Here is a 21,917-nt window from a genome sequence, read left to right on the forward strand (position 1 = left end):
GAGCAGCCAGGGTAGCAGAGCCTGCCAGCGTGGACCCTGGGCCTTGACCCACCGGTTTCCCCAGCCTTAATCAGGTCTGGAGGGACCAATTTACTCTAAGCCATAACAAGAGTAGGAATAATGAAACAGGAAATGAATGTATTCATTTATAAGGAAATTCCTTGAGTCCAACAGTGGCACTATTGTTCCCTCTCCTGAGAATAAGGCAAACCAAGGCTACTACATAAGCAGAAGTTTGCTCAGAGCATAGAAGGAGCACAGAGGGACCTGGCAATTCTTGACAGGAAAGCAAGTAGTGTCACAGAAAGAGGGCGGCCTTAGAGTCCAAAGGAGTTGATTTGAAATCATGGGTCCAGCACATATTAACTCTGTGCCATTGAACAAGTTGCTTAAAGTACTTGTGTCAGTTTTCCTGTAAGTAAAATGGGCACAATAACACCTAAGTCATGGTGTTTTAATGTATAAGTAAGATAACATATGGGGAGATCTAGGCACAAACTAGATATAACCAAGTGGTCACTTTAAATTTTTTATAGATAACTTTAATTTGCAAAGATAATACATGATCATTACTGAATATCGAAAATACTCTAAACTAAAAGTTAAAGTACTAAAACTTCCCATAATTCCTTCATCCAGAGGGAACTATCAGTAGTATTTTAGTATTTGTCCTTCCAGCCTTTGTTTTAAAAAAACAAAGATGGGGTGGGGGGGGCGCCTGGGTGGCTCAGTCAGTTAAACATCCGACTCTTGGTTTCAGCTCAGGTCATGATCCCAGAGTTGTGGGATCAAGCCCCAAGTGGGGTTCCATGCTGAGCATGGAGCCTGCTTAAGATATTCTCTCTCTTTCTCTCTCTATAATAAATAAAATGAAAAAAAAATTTTTTTTAACAAATATGGGATCCTACTCCCATGCCATCTTACAATCCACTGTTTTCAATTATAGGTGTGTACTCACATGTCTTTTTTTAATGTTTATTTATTTTTAAGAGAGAGAGAGAGAGTGCAAGTGGGGGAGGGGCAGAGAGAGAGAAGGGACAGAGGATCTGAAGCTGGCTCTGTGGTGACAGCAGCAAGCCCAACGTAGGGCTTGAACTCACAAACTGTGAGATCATGACCTGAGCCGAAGTCGGACCCTTAACCTACGGAGCCACTCAGGCACCCCTAACATCTCATGTCTTTATTATTTAAAAGAAGAATTTTTAAATGTTTATTTATTTTTGAGAGACAGAGGAGCAGAGAGAGGGAGACAGAGGATCTGAAGGAGGCTCTGTGCTGAGAGCAGAGAACCCGATGCGGGACTCGAACTCATAAACCAACCATGAGACCACAACCTGAGCTGAAGTCTGATGCTTAATGGCTGAGCCATCCAGGCATCCCCATCTCATGTCTTTTAATGTTTGTTTGTTTGTTTGTGTTTTTTTAATATCTGGCATAGTGTCCTACTACATGGCCATACCATTGTTTATTTAACCAATCCCATATTGTTCAGCATTTTCACCATTCTAAACAATGCTAAAATGAACATCTTAGCAGCTGAACGTCTTTTATCAACGCCCTATGATCAATTTCCTGCAGGAGAATTGTTGGTGCGTACTAACAAACAGCCTTCCAAACACTTCATGTCGGTTTATGTTCCCACCTACCAAGTCCAGTAGTGCCCATAAATTATCTTGATCACTGATGAACCCTTTTCTTCTCTCCAGCAGTGATAGCTTAACTACTTTCTCTTCTCTGCTCCAGGGATGTTCTTGCCCAAATATATAAATCTGGTTTCCCAGCCTCAAAAGGCCTCCTCTGCCCTGTCCAGTTCTGGAGGCACCAAGCTCTGACTATCGTCTCCTACCAATTTTCCATCCCCACCACCACATCTTTCTCACAGAGGACCCATGATCATTAGATGACTGCCTATCTGCTATTGGCTACACTTCTCAAATCTCATCAGTCTTGTTCACAAAGCTCATCTAGGGTGAGTTCTTTCTTGAAAAGATTTCCAGATAGCTAATATCACTCATTTCCTGTTGGCGCTCCTAGTTTCCACTTCCAAGAGTAGAGCTCTGGCTTTGTCTCTAAAGGCAGGGGTGGGGAGGAGGGCACTTTATCAAAGCTGAAAGTAGCAAATTTGGTTTCTGGGACAATCAGCAGGAAATGAGGGCTCAGATCAATGGAAGGGCACCCATGGGGGAAAGGGGAGTGGGGAAAGCACACGTCCCTGTTCGCACATGCACGGGTTCCTTGACTCATTGGCCCCACATCAATCCATCCTTTGCTTCTGTCATCACACCGACTTTGACTCTCCTGCTTCCTTCTTTCCCTTACAAGGACCCTTGTGATTACGTTGGGCCTACCCAGATAATCCAGGATAATCTCCCCAACTCAAAATCTTAAATTTAATCACACAAGCAAAGTCCCTTTTCCCATGTAAGGTCACATAATCATAGGTTCTGGGGATTAGGACTTGGACATATTTGGGGGCCATTATTCTGTTCACCTCACCTGACCTGCGTTTTCTCATCTGCAAACTGTGAGTCTTTGACAAAACGCTCTCCAAGGTCTCCGCCAGGTTTGGCTGGTGGGAATATTTTGAAATGTGAGATGTAGGGGGGCTGAAGTATAGGAACTGCACCGAATTTCTTTTGGGTTTCCCTGTTTCTTCCTCTCGGATTCCACCCTCTCCCCTGAATGCTACTGATGTCATTTTTGCTTATGCTTGCGTTGTTGGAACGAGCCCACATAGTATCTTGCTATGTTGCGAGGCTGTTCTAAGTTCTTTGCGGCTACGAAACCATCCAACCTTGATAAAAACACCAGGAACGGAATGGACTGATAATCCCTATTTTATGTTATTTTATAGAGGCACAGAGAGGTTAAGTAGTTTGGGTAAGATCACAGAGTGGCAGGCCTGAAGTCAAATCTCAGTGGTCTGACTGCGGAGGCTGTACTTTCAACAGCTTGTGCTCCGGCCTCTCCTCAAAGTCTGTGACACACAGTCAGGCAGCCGTTGCTTAAGTTTCGTAGATTGTGAGTGACTCAAGAGCAGGAGCCTTGTCTAATTCTGTGAATCCCAGTTCTGATAATAGCCTGGCACACATAAATGAATAACCAAAAAAAAAAAAAAAAAAAAGAACGAATGAATGAATGAATATAGGCATTACTACTTATCTAGCTATATCTACCTGAGAGTCTCTTATAGATCAGAGCCATGGTTGCAGGACATAATAAGAAACATTTATGGGGCATTTCAAAAAAGCTTGATCCTACACTAGCACTAGAAGCTGGGTACTATTATTATCCTCATTTTACAGACAAGTTAAATGTAGCAGAAAGAAAATCAGTAACTTGCCCACAGTCAAGAATTGGATTTGAGGTGAGATATGCTTGACTTCCTTGTTCGTGTCATGAATGTCAGCATGAATTCCCTGAGGCCTACATTTTTAAAATTAGGACCAAATATGACTCTGGAAACTAAAGAGAAGAAAAAGCACAAAGGAACATTTTATTGGGCAACTGGTCTATATGCCAGGCCCTGGTACCAGGAGCTTTACAGAATACATCCCATTTAGTCCTCAGAACAATCTGATTGTCCCATTTTACAGATGAGGAAACTGAGGTTTAGAGAGATTAAGTGAACTTCTTTTTTTTTTTAATTTTTTTTAACGTTTATTTATTTTTGAGACAGGGAGAGACAGAGCATGAATGGGGGAGGGTCAGAGAGAGAGGGAGACACAGAATCTGAAACAGGCTCCAGGCTCTGAGCTGTCAGCACAGAGCCCGACGTGGGGCTCGAACTCACAGGCCGCGAAATCATGACCTGAGCCGAAGTCGGACGCTTAACCGACTGAGCCACCCAGGCGCCCCTAAGTGAACTTCTTAAAGTCCAGTGGTAGAGCCAGGATTCAAACTAGATCTGTCTAACTAGAAAATCTATCATCTTTCCACCATTACTAAGCTGCTGTGCCTCAGTTCTCCCATCTGTAGAATGGAGTTGGATAAGATGCACTCTGAGCTCCGGTTCAGCTTATTTTTTTAAGCCAGCGTTAATCGCGTGCTTATTTGCATGCCAAGCACTGTGTTAAGATCTTCACATTTTATAATTTTATCCTTACAACACCCTTTGAGATGCTACTACTATGATTATTTCCATGTTATTTTTTTAAATGTGTATTAATTTTTGAGAGAAAGAGAGAGTGTGGGTGTGCACAAGCAGGGGACGGGCAGAGAGAGAGGGGGGACAGAGGATCCGAAGCAGGCTCTGTGCTGACAGCAGAGAGCCTGGTTGGGGACTTGAGCCCCCAAGCCGTGAGATCATGACCTGAGCTGAAGACGGACATTTAACTGACCACCCAGGTGCCCCTATTTCCGCTTTATCTATTTATTTATTTTTCTATTTCCGCTTTAAAAATGAAGATACTGGGGCTCAGACATACAGATACTGTGCAAGGTTACAGAGCTACCAGGAGGCACAGCCTAAGTTTTAACTCAGGCTTGTTTGATTCTTAAGCCAAACTCTTACCCATATCCTATACTGCCTCCAGAGTCCTCAGCCAGCCTTTGGAGGGAGGACATCCTGTGTTAATACAGAATCAGCACGAGGCTGGAATAGACGTGGGATGAGTTCCTCGAAGCGTGGGCCCCTCTTCCTTTGGATTTCAAAGACTCACTTCAGTGAAATTCTGTTAGAGTCCGAAGGTGACATCCTTCCACGGACAGTTGGCCAAGGCCGAGTCCAGCCCTGGCACCTCAAGGGGTTGGCCATTTTCTTTGATCTTCTTGTCAAGGCCACCCTAGATCACTCTGTGGTTCTGTAGCTCTTCTCCCTCTTGCTTCCTTGTCTCCCCACCTTTTCAAGAGAATGCTTGAGGAACAGCTCCAAGTGGCCCACTTGTCAATGATTGAAGGACATGCAGGAACCTCAAGGCCCCAAACAGAAAGAGCTCTTACCTAAACGCCTTGAGACGAGAAGCACATTCACAGCTGTGTTCCAGCACCTTCCAAGGTGCCTGGAACAAGGAGGTGGTCAGGAAATCTTGAATGAAGTAGTCAGCTGGAAAAGTGGAGTAAAGCAATACCGAATTGAGCACTCACATGCCCCAGAGCCGAGGCTCAACAACCCCTGTGATGCACCAGCCTGCATCCCTCCACTTCTCTCCACATTTTGTGAGCTGGAGCTGTCAATGTGGATGGTTTCTGCCTACTCCAGTCTTCTGGCCTGAAGAGTCTCTCTCTCTCTCTGTCTCTCTCTCTCTCTCTCTCTCTCCGCCTCTCTCTCTCTCTCTCCGCCTCTCTCTCTCTCTCTCCGCCTCTCTCTCTCTCTGTCTCTCAATTGCAGTGAAATACACATAATAGAGATTTTACCATCCTAACCATTTTAAAACATACAGTTCAGTAGTGTTAACTATACTCAAGAAATGATCACTGAGTAATTGATCTTGCTCTGCTTTATTATATCCTACATGCTTCAATCTTTTGGTTTAAGAGCAATTGTGGCTTTATGATGCGCCAACGGTTGTGTTTCTTGACTGCCCTCTAGTGGGAAAGATGAAAAGGTGAAACTCCAAATTGCTTCCCTTTCCTGCCGGGAATGAAGTGGTATGATCCTTTTTTTCCTAACTGACTGGACTTTACACCATCCAAAATTGTGATCGATCCAAATTGGCAATTTATCCTCACCTTACAGACAAAGTTAACACATAGAGCTTCTCAAACTAACTATGGTGAAGAACCAGTATTTAAAAGAAACATATCCAGGGGCACCTGGGTGGCTCAGTCGTTGAGCATCAACTTTGGCTCAGGTCATGATCTCACAGTTGATGGGTTTGAGCCCCGAGTCACCCCACCTCAGAGCCTGGAGCCTGTTTGGGATTCTGTGTCACCCTCTTTCTCTGCCGCTCCTCTGCTTGTGCTCTCTCTGTCTCTCAAAAGTAAATAAAAAAACATTTAAAAAATGAATTACCAGATAAATTATAGTAACATACAAAATTTAAAAACTAATTTTTATTATCAGATACAACAGACAAAATTACATTTCAATAAATATAATCAAAACATAGAAAGAGTAAAATAAATGCAAAATCCATACCTGTTATTCATTCAATGGGCATATTTTATATGATTAATATAGAGAACTGCTATTACGCTAATAAATTTTTGTTCTGCGGTCATAACTAAACAGAAAATTATAAGTAAAATACGGTGTTTCCCTACTTCAAATAGAAAGTATATCAATATTATGGATTCTTTAATGGACAAATGCACATGCTTATGACTTGTTAGCCCATCTAATCCAAGCAGAATGGAATATACTACTCACCAGATACAGTGACTGTCAAAACTGCTTTTATATTTTGTTTCAGTAAGAGCTTTAGTGGAAAAACCAGACTCACAGAGGTTTGGTGATGGGAAAGGAAGTGTGTACCGTATTATTACAATGAAATAAGCTAGAGAAGAGAAAATGCCAGTAAGAAAATCATAAGGAAGAGAAAATACATTTACAGCATTCTATTTATTGAAAAAAAAATCTGCATATCAGTGGGCCTGCACCGTTGAAACCCATATTGCTCAAGGGCCAATTGTACAGTTAAATCAAATTACCTTTCAATGAAAACAGTGGTTTCAGGATTTTTGAATTTCCCACGCACGGATCTTTTTTTGACGGACATAAAATGTAAACAGTTTTGTCAAATCTGTAAGGCGTTTGGCTATACCACTTTCCAGATGTGCAATATCAAGATCATCACCTACTGTTTGGTCATGACTGTTAAATGATGGAGCACGCTATAATGGTCTACAGAAGCTCCGTTCTTCCAAGCTGCTAACTTTCATTTTTACTCTTCGATCATATCTGCCATTGGAAATCATATTGTATTCTTTCCGTAATTAGAAGCGGTAACATCATCAAAAACTCCCCCCAAAATCACACAGATAAACGAGTCTGTTGTTCAAACCACATTTTCAAAATGTCGGGCCCTTATGAAGGTGGATTTTTTTACTTTCCAGAAACACTAAAAGTTTGTTTTATATTCAAACTTTCCTAACAGAACTTTCATCTCAGTATGCAACCACAGTGGTTGAGCATCAGCTTCCATGTTATCACGTAATAAAGAGAATAATCTCAAATTTAGTACATTAGCTTTTGCATAATTCATAATTTTTTACTATGAGCTAGACACTGTAATTCGGCTGAAATGTTTTCATTGCAAACCTTTCTTGATGAACGAAGTGGCGTGTTGATTTACATTCTCGTGCAAGCTCTTTAATTTGGGTAATAATTTCAGGATGTTTTTCTGTCAATGCAGCTGCACCATTAGAGCGTATTCCTACATCGAACTTAAACTGAAACCACATTCACTAACAACGTAATTCTTCATAGTTGTCTACAGTTCAGAGCTCGTTGTGTTTGTCATCAGTGAAACTGAAAAAAAAAAATCTTCCTCATCTCTCCACCATGTTCAAATTGCATATATACCAAATTAATTGTCATGTTAGTAATATGTGTGCATTCAAAGCTTGCAATGAAAAACACTTTACTGGCTGTATTTCTTTTTTGTTTTTAATTTAATTTAATTTTTTATTTTTTAAAATTTACATCCAAATTAGTTAGTATATAGTGAAGCAATGATTTCAGTAGATTCCTTAAGGCCCCTTACCCATTTAGCCCATCCCCCCTCCCACAAACCCTCCAGCAACCCTCAGTTTGTTCTCCATATTTATGAGTCTCTTTTGTTTTGTCCCCCTCCCTGTTTTTATATTATTTTTGTTTCCCTTCCCTTATATTCATCTGTTTTGTCTCTTAAAGTCCTCATATGAGTGAAGTCATAGCATATTTGTCTTTCTGTGACTAATTTCACTTACCATAATACCCTCCAGTTTCATCCATGTAGTTGCAAATGGCAAGATTTCATTCTTTTGGATTGCTGAGTAATACTCCATTGTATATATATACCACATCTTCTTTATCCATTCATCCATGGATGGACATTTGGGCTCTTTCCATACTTTGGCTGTTGTTGATAGTGCTGCTATAAACATGGGGGTGCATGTGTCCCTTCAAAACAGCACACCTGTGTCCCTTGGATAGATGCCTAGTAGTGCAATTGCTGGGTCGTAGGGTAGTTCTAGTTTTAGTTTTTTGAGGAACCTCCATACTGTTCTCCAGAGTGGCTGTACCAGTTTGCATTCCCACCAACAATGCAAAAGAGATCCTCTTTCTGGGCATCCTCGCCAACATCTGTTGTTGCCTGAGTTGTGAATGTTAGCCACTCTGACAGGTGTAAGGTGGTATCTCATTGTGGTTTTGACGGCTGTATTTCTTTTGTAAGTTAATCTTCCATGTCATTAGCTAATTGATGAATTTGTCTAGCTATGAAAAAATGATATTTGCATTACCTTCTTTGCCACAGATTCAGCCATAATTTCCAAGATCTTTTATATGGTCTTCACTAACGTCTGTTATTTTTTTAATTTTCACATCTGAAAACGCTACTTTGTAAGACACAAATTTCCAATGTTTACCTGTGAAATAGTGAACCTCTGTTTCTATAATTTTTTTTAATTCAATGGTATTTCTGTTAAAGTAAAGAGATTTTGAACTTACTTCTTTTGTTTTCTATGTAAGTGCTACCTAAGTTTGATGGCTTTATTTATGAGCTTGATCAGCTAGCACATCTCTGCAAATAACACACTATGGTTTTAGTACTTCAGTATCAATGATGGCTACAAAACTGAGCTCAAGGGGAGCCTGGGTGGCTCAGTCGGTTAAGTGTCCACTTTGGCTCAGGCCATGATCTCACGGCTTCTTGGGTTCTAGCCCCGCATCAGACTCTGTGCTGACAGCTCTGAGCCTAGAGCCTGATTCAGATTCTGTCTCCTTCTCTCTCTGCCCCTCTCCCAATCGCACGTATTCTCTCTCTCTCAAAAATAAACGAACATTTAAAAGTTAAAAAAAAACAAAACAAAACTGAGCTCAACACATGAGGAATCATACTCCCAAGTAAAACTAGTACAAATTCTTTTGGTTTTAATTTCTTCAGAACCACTTTCATTTGTCATCATTTGTTTTGTTATTGCTGCTGCTTGCATGGTAGGAAAAGTATGTTTTTTCTTTCTTTTTAAAAAATTATTTTAAAGTTTATTTATTTTGAGAAAGGCAGAGACAGGGTGACTTGGAGAGGGGCAGAGAGAGAGGGAGAGCCAGAATCCCAAGCAGATTCCACACTGTCACCGCAGAATCCCAAGCAGATTCCACACTGTCACCGCAGAGCTTGATACAGAAGGCTTGAACCCACAAAACCTTGAGACCATGACCTGAGCTGAAACCAAGAGTCAAAGGCGTAACAGATTAAGCCTAATCTATCCTCATTTTTAAAAATCCTGTTCTTGGGGCACCTGGGTGGCTCAGTCAGTTAAGCGTCCGACTTCAGCTCAGGTCATGATCTTGCGGTCCGTGAGTTCGAGCCCTGCGTCAGGCTCTGTGCTGACAGCTCAGAGCCTGGAGCCTGCTTCGGAATCTGTGTTTCCCTCTCTCTCTGCCCCTCCCCTGTTCATGCTCTGCCTCTCTCTCTGTCTCAGAAATAAACAAACAATTAAAAAAAAATTAAAAATCCTGTTCTCTTTTTGCTGTTCAACTTATGTATTTTCCATTAATCTGTGTTCCAGATTGCTGATACGTTCTTCTGCATTCTCTGATCTACTATTTATTCCCTTTAGTGTATTTTTTATTTCAGTTATTGTATTTTTCAACAAACTGGTTCTTTTAATATTGGTTCTTTTAAATATTTTCTATCTCTTTATTGAAGGTCTCACTGAATTCTTCCACTCTTTTCTCCAGCCCAGTGAATATCTTTATAATCATTACTTTAAATTCTTTATCTGGCATATCGTTTATCTTTGTTTAATTCTTTTATTGAGGTTTTTTCCTTAAAAAAAAGATTAAGAGTCACATGCTCTACCCTCTGAGCCAGCCAGGCACCCCAGTGATTTTTTTAATGTATGAGAAAGTGCTAAACCTCACTCACAGGTATAAAAATGCAACTTTAAAAATGTTGGAATATCATTTTTCATATTTCAAATTGGCAAAGATAAAAAATTTGTGAACATTCTATCGGAGATTTGGGGAGTCATTAACTTAACAAATTATTATTGAGCACCTATAACAAGTCTATGCTGGACACTGAGTGACCAGCAGTTGACAAACAAAAATTCCTTTTTTCCAGGAGCATACATTCCAATGTGAGAGCAGGGGCATACAATAAATGAAAATAAACAAGAGGAGGGACAGAGAGAGAGAGAAAGAATGTCAGGAAGTACTCTAAGAAAAATAAAGCAGTATAAAGTATGGTAAGCGACCAAGGGGTAGTGTTGTTTTAGGTAAGGTGGTCAAAGGAGAACTTCCTGGAAAGTTGACAATTGAGCAAAGGCCTACATGAGATGAGGGGTGAGTTTTGGAGATTTCTGATGGAAGTGTTTTCCAAGCAGTGTGAAGTAGTCACGTGACTCCTTTCATAGATTCCACTTCTCAAATTTGCGTAACTTCTAAAAGTTAGGCAATGATTCGTTAGATATGACCCCGAAACTACGAGCAGCCAAATAAAAAAATAGATAAATCAGATGACCTTAAAATATAGAACTTGTGTACTTCAAAGAAGATTATCAAGAAAGTAAAAAGACAACCCAAAGAAATAGAAAATATTTGCAAATCATATATTCGATCTAAAGGTCGAGTGTCCAGAATATATAAACAACTGTTACAATGCAACAATAAGACAAGTCTAAGAATGGACAAAGTGTTTTCTCCAAATAAAATATATAAATTAAAATGAAAGGGGGGGCCTGGGTGACACAGTCAGTTAAGTGTCTGATTCTGGATTTCAGCTCAGGTCATGATCTCTTAGTTCATCAGATAGAGCCCCGCATTGGGCAAGCGCAGGGCCTGCTTGGAATTCTCTCTTTCTCTCTCTCTACTCCTCCCCAGTTCGTTATCTCTCTCTCTTTCTCAAAATAAATAAGCTTAAAAAAAATTAACATGAAAGACATGAAAAGATGCTCAATATCATTAGTCATTGAGGAAATGAAAATCAAAACCACAATGAGATACCACTTCATACCTACTAGGTGGCTAAAATAAGAAAGACAACAATAGCAAGCTTTGCCAAGGAGAACTGGAACTTTCACACTGCTGATGTGAAGATAAAATGGTTCAGCCCCTTTGGATATCACTTTGGCACTCTCTCAAAAAGCCAAAGAGGGAAAAAAGCTAGAGAGGGAGGGAGCCAAACCGTAAGAGACTCTTAAAAACTGAGAACAATCTGAGGGTTGATGGGGGATGGGAGGGAGGGGAGGGTGGGTGATGGGTATTGAGGAGGGCACCTGTTGGGAACAGCACTGGGTGTTGTATGGAAACCAATTTGACAATAAATATCATATTTAAAAAAAAAAGTGAAAGAAGGTTACCATATGACTCATCCCTTCAGCACCTAGGAATATACTCAGAAGAACTGGAAACACATCCACACAAAAACTTGAACATGAATGCTCATAGCAACTTTGTTCCTAATAGCCAGAAAGTGGAAACAACCCACATGTCCACCAACTGATGAATGGACAAACAGGATGTGATCTGCCCGTACGATGGAATATTATTCAACCATAAAAGAGAATGTAGCCTGCACCATTACTATATGCTACAGGCTATGACATGGATGAACCTCGAAAACATTATGCTAAATGAAAGAAGCCAGACACAAAAGGCCACATATTTTGTAATTCAATTTATACGGAATATGGAGGCCGTGGGGATTTGGTGCAAGTGTAGAAACAGCTTACGGAGGTGTACCAAGGCTTAGTCAGGAAGTTATTTTTCCACTGATCAGGTTTTTCATAACAGGTCCAATTTCCCCAGCATGATTGATTCTATGGAGGGACAGTGACTGTACCTCTTCTAAGGTGTAAGAGTTCAACTTGTTGGGAATATTTAAGGTACCCAAGAAAGCTAATCTCTTATTTTTATTCTCAGAGTCCTTATTCAGAAAAATGCCCCCAAACTTGTAGCTACAAGTTTGCAGGACCTTTTAATGTTACTAACAACTTGGTATTCACAATTGATTAGGGCCCAAACAGTTGACTATTCTGTAAAAACTGGAAGAAAACTGATATGTGATGAATCTCTTTTGACTAATAGAATAGATCATCTTTTAAAAAAAAATCTTAATGTTTATTCATTTTTGAGAGAAAGAGACAGAGACAGAATGCAAGCAGGGGAGGAACAGAGAGAGAGGGAGACACAAAACGCAAAACAGGTTCTAGGCTCCGAGCGGTCAGTACAGACCCTGACGTGGGTTCGAACCCACAGACCGTGAGATCATGACCTGAGCTGAAGTCGGCCGCTTAACCGACTGACCCACCCAGGTACCCCTAGACTAGATAATCTTAAAGGTTATAGTTTATCAGCTGGTAGAGTATTTATCAGTTTTGTGTCTAGTTTAGGAATAGTATTTTAGCATTTTTCCCCCAATGACTATCTAAATTTCAATTTCTCGTATCTTTTAAGCCAGCTTTGTCATTTTACCAAATCTCTCCTTAATGAATTAAATACAATGTTGACACAAGCTTACGTGAGAATTAGAGTTTTTTAAAAAATAACAACATGAAGAGTATGGTGGCATAAATATAATAAAAATAGGGAAGCAAAGTGAAGGTTATTGGTGGTTTTTCAGGCAGTTGTTTTTTGAATGGGTTTTCCAATAATAACAATTTCCCCAACATCATCCAGTAGAGGGATGAGCATCTTTACTTCCTGAGAGACTAAGGGTTTTAGTCTTAGCTCTTAGGGCTTGGTACCTGAAAAGGCTTCTTCCCAAGTTTTTTCCCTAAGCTTCCCTAAAAAAAGTTTTGCGATGTCTCCTTTATATCCATGAGGGAAGCAATAAAAGATTTTGTCTTTTGTGAGCCTCATCTTCCCACAGTGCTATGGTTCTATCCTGCTTGGATGAGAATTTTCTAGGTTTCCTCTTAAGTGATTTGGCATTTGAAAGTCCCAGGAGTCACCAAGAGAAAACTATAATTTGGGATCATCCCTATTGTGCCAGTTCTATCTCTTGGGGACGATAAGAATTGAATATGAGGGGTACCTGAGTGGCTCAGTTGGTTAAGTGTCTGCCCTTGATTTTGGCTCAGGTCATGATCTCAGGGTTCATGAGATCAAGCCCCACATCAGGCTCAGTACTGACAGTGCGGAGCCTACTTGGGATTCTCACTTTCCCTCTCTCTGCCCCTCCTAACGTTCTGTGTGAGTGCTCTCTCTCAAAATAACAAACTTAAAGAATATGAACTGAGTGATAATGAGAAATCTCCTTCCTAATCACTGGACTGGGAGATACCCACAGAAAATCTGCCTAGCCTAAGAATGAAGATAGATAGGGCATACATTAAAAAATAATCTTTTTAAGAGGTGGGGAGGAATAACTTAGAAATAGATAAAATCAGTCTGTGATCCCTTCCTGGGATGGTAAAAGATTGTGAACTGAAAATAGCTTAGAGACAAAGCTTTATTTTGGAATGTCTTAACAATAGAGGGGTATAAGGAGGAGAATGAGAAACTATAACATCCGGGGTCTTACGTGGTAACTTGGCCCTTGTCCTGTACTTCACTTTCATTGTCCTTAGAGTCTTTACTACTTCAGGTACTGTACACCAGGTTGAATTTTTGTGAGAAAGTCTACAGCCTCAGAATTCTTAGAAATATGGTCAGCAGTCAGCACAGCGTAACTGGGTCCTCTCCTCAGGTCTCATGTAGCTAAAATCAAGATGTCAGTCAGGCTGCAATTTTATTTTAGCCTAAGGGGCATCCATCTCTATAATTTGGGCAAATAGATTTTATGCATCCTCTTTTTAATTCTAAACATGAAGTGATTTTTATTATCCTCATTTTATAGAATAGGAAGTAGGGGCTTCAAACGTTCAATATTATTATGCCTATAAGCCCACAGCTAGAAATCCAGAGTAGAGACACTAATCCCAGAGAAATGTTTAAGAGTTTGGGGTTTTTTGGGGGCGCCTGGGTGGCTCCGTCGGTTAAGCGTCTGACCTTGGCTCAGGTTACGATCTCATGGTCAGTGATTTCGAGCCCTGCATTGGGCTCTGTGCTGACAGCTCAGAGCCTGGAGCCTGCTTCGATTCTGTGTTTCCTTCTCTCTGCTCCACCCCGCCCCCCCCGCCCCCCCCACTCTGCCTCGCTCTCTCAAAAATAAGTAAACATTAAAAAGAAAAAAGTTTTTAAAAAGTTTTGGCATTTTTTGTTTACACCAAGGGTTGGAAAGGACTTGACTCTGCCAGCACCAAGGGGTACTGACAAGGATGAAGTTAGCAGACTATTAAAAAGTTCAATCTAGAAATAATTAGGGCTGGAACAGCTCGCGGCAGCAGGAGGGGAAGCAAGGACCTACCGACTTAAATGGCAGGTAATTTTAATTACCAATTTCTAACAAATTTTAATTACCAATTTCTAACAAATATTTTTCCCCTAAGATTGATTAGATTAGAATCATCTAGGGGGCTACTAGCACCTCTTTCAGGCTGTTTTTTAAAAAAAGAGCTTTTAATTTTAACTAAACCTCTTTTTGTTGCAATTGTTCAAGTCGGCCTAGATTTACAGCAAATGGCATAGTAAGAGCTCCAGAATTATTAATGATCACATTATTAAAGCAGACTTTGCGCCAAGTTCCTTATGGGCTGTCCTACGAGTGTCCAGTCGAGAGCTAAGAGGAGCCATTCTAAATTTACACAAGTTCCCAAGGCGACGGAGAATAACAGAGCAGCCGGGATTCGGACCGCCGAATCCTATACTCCACCAGTTCGGGACCCTTGCGGCAGCACGGGGGTGCCCACTTTTAAACAGCCCGAGACCACGTGGCCACCGGCAAGCTCCGCTATTGGCCCCCCGACTCTAACACTTGGCTTTGGCGCCGAACCTTTCCCCCCATGTGGGCACAACCATTGGCTCCGCGCTCGGAGGGACTCTGCGCCAATCTCACGATCAAGGCTTTTTTGAGTGAAGCTTCAGACTGATTCTCCGGAAATGTTCAGCTAAAAATTCAACAACCAAATGAAGTCCACCCAATAGAGCCTTAGAAGGCTTCTTTTGCCAAAAGTAAAGAGAAGACGGGACCCCGGCTCCCCCTACGCTCTGCGGGGACCGCGAGTATGGTTCCGTTCAAGGCGCGGACTCCGCCTCCGCGGGCGCCGCCATTTTGTTTGGCTGGACGGGAGCGAGCGGCGCTTTGGGGGAGGGGTCTCGTAGGCGCCTCATTGGACCCCACGGCAGCGCTGTCGCTTCTCGGTGGGGAGGCCTTCTCCCCGGCGAGGGGCGCGGAATCATGTACATAAAACAGGTGAGGCCTGTGCGTCTCGCCCACTCCCTCGCGGGCCTGTGAGGACAGCTCCGTCTGGCGGGGGTGTCTCGGCGCGACCCGTGGCCTCCCGCCTCCCGGCAGGGTGGACCCAAGACGCGGGCTGCGGGGGAGGGGAGAGGCCCCGCCCCGCCAGCGCGGGGCCGCGGCGCGGGCCTCCCCGCCGGGCGCCCGTCCGCGGGAGTAGCATCTCCGAGAGGTTTGGAGGGACCGGGCCTTCCCAGTGGGTCGGGGGCGGGCTGGGGGCGGCAGCGGCGGGGCGGGCAAGCTGTGTCGTCCTGCCGGGGCCAGCCCCGCGCGGGCCCTTTGCGCGGGGTGTGTGGAAAGGTGGTCCCCCGGGCCCGGGGGCATCCCTGGGGGGGGCTCAGGTTGGGGTGTCAGCTTAGCCCGGGGTCTTTGTCCCCGAATTACAGGAGACGGGAAAGGGACCCTCCTCCTTGCAGAGTATGTAGCGCCGCCTCGTTCACTTGTTTACTTCTGTCAAAATGGTCTTCCCGCGCAAGAGTCCACCCCAAAGATGAGCCCATCCGCACTCTTGGAAAAGTTTCTCTGTTGGATGTGTTGGACTCTCAGCACCCCTTTCTTGGAACGTCTGCTCCTTCTGGCCGGTCGGCGTGTCCGAGAGAAGCGCCCACTGCTCCTGGAGTCAGGAAAGCTTGGGGCCGACCGGCCTGCTTGACACACTTTTTCGCTGTAGCTCGGGGATGTTCAGCGTTCCAGCGAACCTTACTTACACAGTGTACTTGCTCTTGAGAGTTCCTTAACAGGTGACTTACAACACTGGCCCTGGCTACCGATAAACGCGGACGTTTTAGAAGATTTTTTAATCGCCACTTTCCAAAATGAATTTTTCTTCTATAAAATGGAAAGTTCTCTATCTTGCATTAAATGAGAAACCAGAGAGAGAAGTGCCAAGGAAGAATGTTTAGGAGTTTCTTCTGGTAGTGTGTGTTCTCTGAAAAGTGTCTTTTATTTATTAGGTTATCATCCAGGGTTTTCGGAGTTACAGAGATCAAACAATTGTAGATCCCTTCAGTTCAAAGCATAATGTTATTGGTAAGTGTTCATGGTTTCCAAGATCAGATTTATATTTATAGAGCCATTTAAATTCGGTCTATATTTAGGCTTGAGATGGGAATTGGCTTTGAATGTTCTATGAATTTATAATGTTTCTTCTATATGAAATAACGTTCTTTTTTTTAATCTGCACTGATGAATTGCTTACTTTATACATTTAAAATGTTTGCACAACTTACTCATTTTTATTTGGGTAGCCTGGTAGGTGTGAAGGTGTCTTTTAATAGCTTTACGTTTATAGTGAATGACACTAAAGTTAGCATTTGAGCTGTGCTCTTCTTGATATGTCATTTCCTGGTTAAAACGCCCACTGTTGTCTAATTTCAGAGATGACCATTCTTTATTCACAAATTTGATTGTTCTTGGGTTTTTTCTTTCCTGTCCTAATATTTAAGGTCAGACCATGCAGCTTGGTGGGCAGAGCATAAACTTCGGAGCATAACAGAATGGGTTTCACGTCCCAGTTCTGACACATACTCTTTTTCAAACTTGACTCCTTGAGGGGCTTTAGTTTTCTGATTTGTAATGAAGAGCTAATGATACCTATCTTATAGGGGCTGTTGGGAAAATTAAATGAGAAAGTATACGTATGAGGATAAAGGACTAAAACGATTATTGTCCTGCAGTACAGTATTTAGTCTAAAGACTCTTCAGTTGATAGTGTCCATTTTTTGCTGATACAGCCAGCAAAAGTGTTTTCTGGCATTCTGCTGAATTTTTAAAGGCTAGATGAAACAACGTGCTATAAATGGACTTAAGCTATACATTGTCTTCCTTGAGGGGTATATTGGTATATTAGACTGCTGAGTCCACCATAAAATATAGATTGGGTAGCTTAAAGAGCAGGAATTTATCTTCTCACTGCTCTGGTAGCTCAAATCCACGATCGGGCTGCCAGCATAGTCACATTCTGGAAGTCGCCATCTTTTTTGTTTGTTTGTTTTTAATGTTTTAATGTTTATTTTTGAGACAGAGACACAGAGTATGAGTGGGGGAAGAGCAGAGAGAGAGGGAGACACAGAATCCAAAGCAGGCTTCAGGCTCTTTGCTGACAGCTCAGAGCCTGACGTGGGGCTCGAACCCGTGATACGTGAGATCATCACCTGAGCCAAAGTCAGACGCTCAACTGAGCCACCCAGGCATCCCCTGAAAGTCACCATCTTTGTCATCAGGCTCGTGTGACTGTTTGATTCTCTCTCCCTCTTCTTCATTAGAGCACAAATTCCATTATGAAGGCCCCACCCTCACAACCTCATTAATCCTGATTACCTCCCAAAGCTCCCCCCCCCCCCCACCAAATACCATAACATTTGGGGTTAGGGCTTCAACATATGAATGAGAGGGTGACACAGTTCATTCTGTAGCATGGGATAAGGTGAGATTTATATAGAGATCAGTAATAGGCAAACACTAAATGCTAATGTTCCCAGAGAATCTACTTTATTTTGAAATAAATAATAAATTTTAAAAATTGAGAGCAAAAGTGTCAACTGTACTTTGAAATAAAATTTAAAAATTGAGGCATGGGAATGCAAACTGGTGTAGCCGCTCTGGAAAACAGTGTGGAGGTTCCTCAAAAAATTAGAAATAGATCTACCCTACCACCCAGCAATAGCACTGCTAGGAATTGACCCAAGGGATACAGGAGTGCTGATGCATAGGGGCAATTGTACCCCAGTGTTTACAGCAGCACTTTCAACAATAGCCAAATTATGGAAAGAGCCTAAATGTCCATCAACTGATGAATGGATAAAAAAATTGTGGTTTATATACACAATGGAATACTACGTGGCCATGAGAAAGAATAAAATATGGCCTTTTGTAGCAACGTGGGTGGAACTGGAGAGTGTCATGCTAAGTGAAATAAGTCATACAGAGAAAGACAGATACCATATGTTTTCACTCTTAGGTGGATCCTGAGAAACTTAACAGAAGACCATGGGGGAGGGGGAGGAAAAAAAAAGGAGGAGGAGTTTTTAAGAGACTCTTAAAAACTGATAACAAACTGAGGGTTGATGGGGGGTGGGTGATGGGTATTGAGGAGGGCACCTGTTGGGATGAGCACTGGGTGTTGTATGGAAACCAATTTGACAATAAATTTCATATTAAAAAAATAAAAAATAAATAAAAATTGAGGCAAAAACAAAACCTGCCCTCAGTACATTAGTTGCAGCCTTGTAGTTGAGAATAAAGAAAACACTTTGGGGGCGCCTAGGTGGCTCAGTCAGTTAAGCATCTGACCCTTGGTTTTGGATCAAGTCATGATCTCACGGTTCGAGGTTTCAAGCCCCGAATCGGGCTGTGAGCTAATGGTGCAGAACCTGTTTGGGATCCTCTCTCCCTCTCTCTCTGTCCCTCCCACCCCCGTTCCCATGTGCAAAATAAACTTATAAAAAAAACCCACTATTTACCCTCTGCTGTACCTGTTGAATAGTTAATTTAATTAAAGTGCCACAAGGATAGCCTGATTGTTCTGGTATTTTATTTATATTTTGATTACAAGTGCCTTTTGATTTTCATCAATCAGAAAATCTTTGGAAATGGAAAAAAATGAATAATTACTAGATATAAATTATTTAAAAATTATATATTCTATTAAAATATAATTGCTAGATTTATATTACAGGTTAAACTAGATGAATATCTTAATTAGATCAATGGTATAATTTTATGAGCTGTAAAATGATGACTTTTATTATGATGATTAGATTATGTTTGTAGAATCTATCAAGTATTTTTGTTTTAGCTATTAAGAGACCACTGTTTTACTACTTTGTTTACATTAGTATTGTTAATAGTAACAGTTACAGAGTAAATTGTCTAAGTGTTTTTTCTTTTGTTTTAACAAACCTAATATGATTTTACTGCTTAAACATGTTTTTTTTTAAGGTTTTTAAGCTTTTTTAAAAAATGTATTATTTTTTGAGTGAGAGAGAGGGAGAATACCCACATGAGCAGGGGAGGGGCAGAGAGAGGGAGAGGGAAGATCCCAAGCAGGCTCCTCACTGTCAATGCAGAGCCTGACTCAGAGCTCTGTCTCAGGAACTGTGAGATCATGCCCTGAGCTGAACTCAGGAGTTGGACACTTAACCAAGTAGGCCACCCAGGCACCCCACTGCTTAAACATGTTTTAAAGACAGGAAAGACCCAAAGTAGTGTAGACTGAGATTGACATTAAAAATATCCTGTGAAAGCATAGTACTTTGATTATTTAATGATTTGACCCTTAAAAAAAGATTTGAAGGCAACTATATCTTCTGGTGATCTTCAGTGTTTTAATCTCTTGCTTGAACAGTTGAATGATGTTTGAATTACCAAACATACACCTTTTTAAGGTTACTTTGTCTCTAGCTTTTTAACAAAAGAAATATGTTAATTGTAGAACGTTATGGAAGAGTTTAAAAGCTGAAAGGAAAAAACTAAACTGTAATCCTGCCCAGCAATAGCCATTCTTAATATTAACAACCTATGCTTGTATTAGCCTTGGTTTCCTAGAAAACAGAATCCAAGGCCCACTCAGCAACTAATAAGACTTTAATGGGAAGGTTCAGTCTGAGGGCAAGAGTAAAACGGAAAGTTGGTCATAGCTTTATAAAGAAGGTTCAGCTGGTTTGTGGTCATATTGGATAACTTCCAGACATTGTGAACCCACCACGCCTGGGAAAGATCAGATTGGAAAGGAATGGAGACGGCTTTGTCTGCTAGTTCCTGTTCTCTGATTGGTCAGAGTTTACCACACAGGGCATTAATTAATTCCTCCATGCTTTTGGATTGTGTTACTCTGGGGACTAACCCCCTAAAGTAGTCAGGGAACTATATAGTGTCTTTTGGATTTTCACAGGTCTGACCTGAGTGCACACCCAGGGTAGGCTGAAACAACCTAAAGGTGATGGAATACTGAATCTCTCCATTGACAGGCAGCTAAGGCTTGGGTTGGGGCAGGTGATTCTGGGGCACATATAAACTGGATCTACCCCCATATGCCTCCAGTCTTTGTGTACATCTACATAAATAAGCCTTTTTTTTTTTTTTTTTTTTAAGTTTATTTTGAGAGAAAGCACAAGTGAGGGAGGGGCAGGGAGGAAGAGAAAATCCCAAGCAGTCCCTGAGCTGTCAGCACAGAGCCCAACGTGGGGCTTATTCCCATGAACAGTAAGATCATGACCTGAGCCAAAATCAAGAGTCAGGCGCTTAACGGACTGAGCCACCCAGGCTCCCCCTAAGCATTTTAATTTAATTTTTAATTATTTATTTTTTTAATTTTTAAAATATTTTTCATTTATTATTTTTGAGAGACAGAGCATGCGTGGAGGAGGGACAGAGAGAGAGGGAGACACAGAATCCAAAGCAGGCTCCAGGCTCTGAGCTCTCAGCACAAGAGCCCAACGTGGAGCTAGAGGTCAAGAACAGTGAGGTCGTGACCTGAGCCAAAGTTAGACACTTAACCAACTGAGCCAGCCAGGCGCCCCTATTTAATTTTTTAAATTTTTAATTTATTTTTGAGAGAGTGCACACAAGAACAGGGAAGGGCAGAGAGAGAGGGAGACCGAGGATGTGAAGTGGGCTCTGTGCTGACAGCAGGGAGCCCGGTGACTGGAATCCCCAAATTGAACCATGAGGATGATCCTGACCTGAGCTGGAGTTGGACACTCAACCAGCTGAGCTACCCAGGTGCCCCACAATAAGCCTTTTAAAATAAAATAAAAGTGGGCTTGTAGTATAATCTTTTGGTAATCTGTTTTTTTCTACTTAAGAATAAGTCTTGGGGTGCCTGGGTGGCTCATTCGGTTAAGTGTCCGACTTTGGCTCAGGTCATGATCTCGTGGTTCGTGAGTTCAAGCCCCGCGTCAGGCTCTGTGCTGATGGCTCAGAGCCTGGAGCCTGTTTCAGATTCTGTGTCTCCCTCTCTCTCTGACCCTCCCCCGTTCATGCTCTGTCTCTCTCTCTCTCAAAAATAAATAAACGTTAAAAAAAAATTTTTTTTTTAAGAATAAGTCTTGAATTGGGGCACCTAGGTGGCTCAGTCGGTTGAGCGTCCGACTTCGACTCAGGTCACGATCTCGCGGTCCTTGAGTTCAAGCCCCGCGTCAGGCTCTGGGCTGATGGCTCGGAGCCTGGAGCCTGCTTCCAATTCTGTGTCTCCCTCTCTCTCTGCCCCTCCCCTGTTCATGCTCTGTCTCTCTCTGTCTCAAAAATAAATAAATGTTAAAAAAAAATTTTTTTTTAAAGAATAAGTCTTGAATCTCTTTCCTTATTAAATAGTCAACATCCTTGAAATTGCTTTACAGTATTCCACTGATGGGTAGGAGTAATTAAAGGGAAATTTAAAGTTTTAAGTTATTTATGAATAGATTACAGTTTTAACTATATGTAATTCTTTGAATGCTAAATTCTCTTTTTAAACTTTTATTTAGAGATAATTTCAAATTTACAGAAAAG

At 41.7% G+C, this 21,917-nt stretch overlaps 1 protein-coding gene across 1 annotated transcript in view; it reads left to right on the forward strand.

Annotated features, from left to right (window-relative positions):
- Positions 1 to 15,245: 15,245 nt before the first annotated feature.
- The window catches only part of SMC3 (structural maintenance of chromosomes 3), a 37,493-nt gene continuing 30,821 nt past the window's right edge, over positions 15,246 to 21,917 (forward strand). The window contains exons 1-2 of the mRNA XM_007087189.3: positions 15,246 to 15,383; positions 16,382 to 16,457. Coding sequence (XP_007087251.1) covers positions 15,369 to 15,383; positions 16,382 to 16,457 — 91 coding nt within the window. The 5' untranslated portion in view covers positions 15,246 to 15,368. The remainder of the gene's footprint in view (positions 15,384 to 16,381; positions 16,458 to 21,917) is intronic.

The sequence above is a fragment of the Panthera tigris genome, chromosome D2 (genome assembly GCF_018350195.1).
Source record: "Panthera tigris isolate Pti1 chromosome D2, P.tigris_Pti1_mat1.1, whole genome shotgun sequence".
Classification (NCBI taxonomy): Eukaryota; Metazoa; Chordata; class Mammalia; order Carnivora; family Felidae; genus Panthera; species Panthera tigris.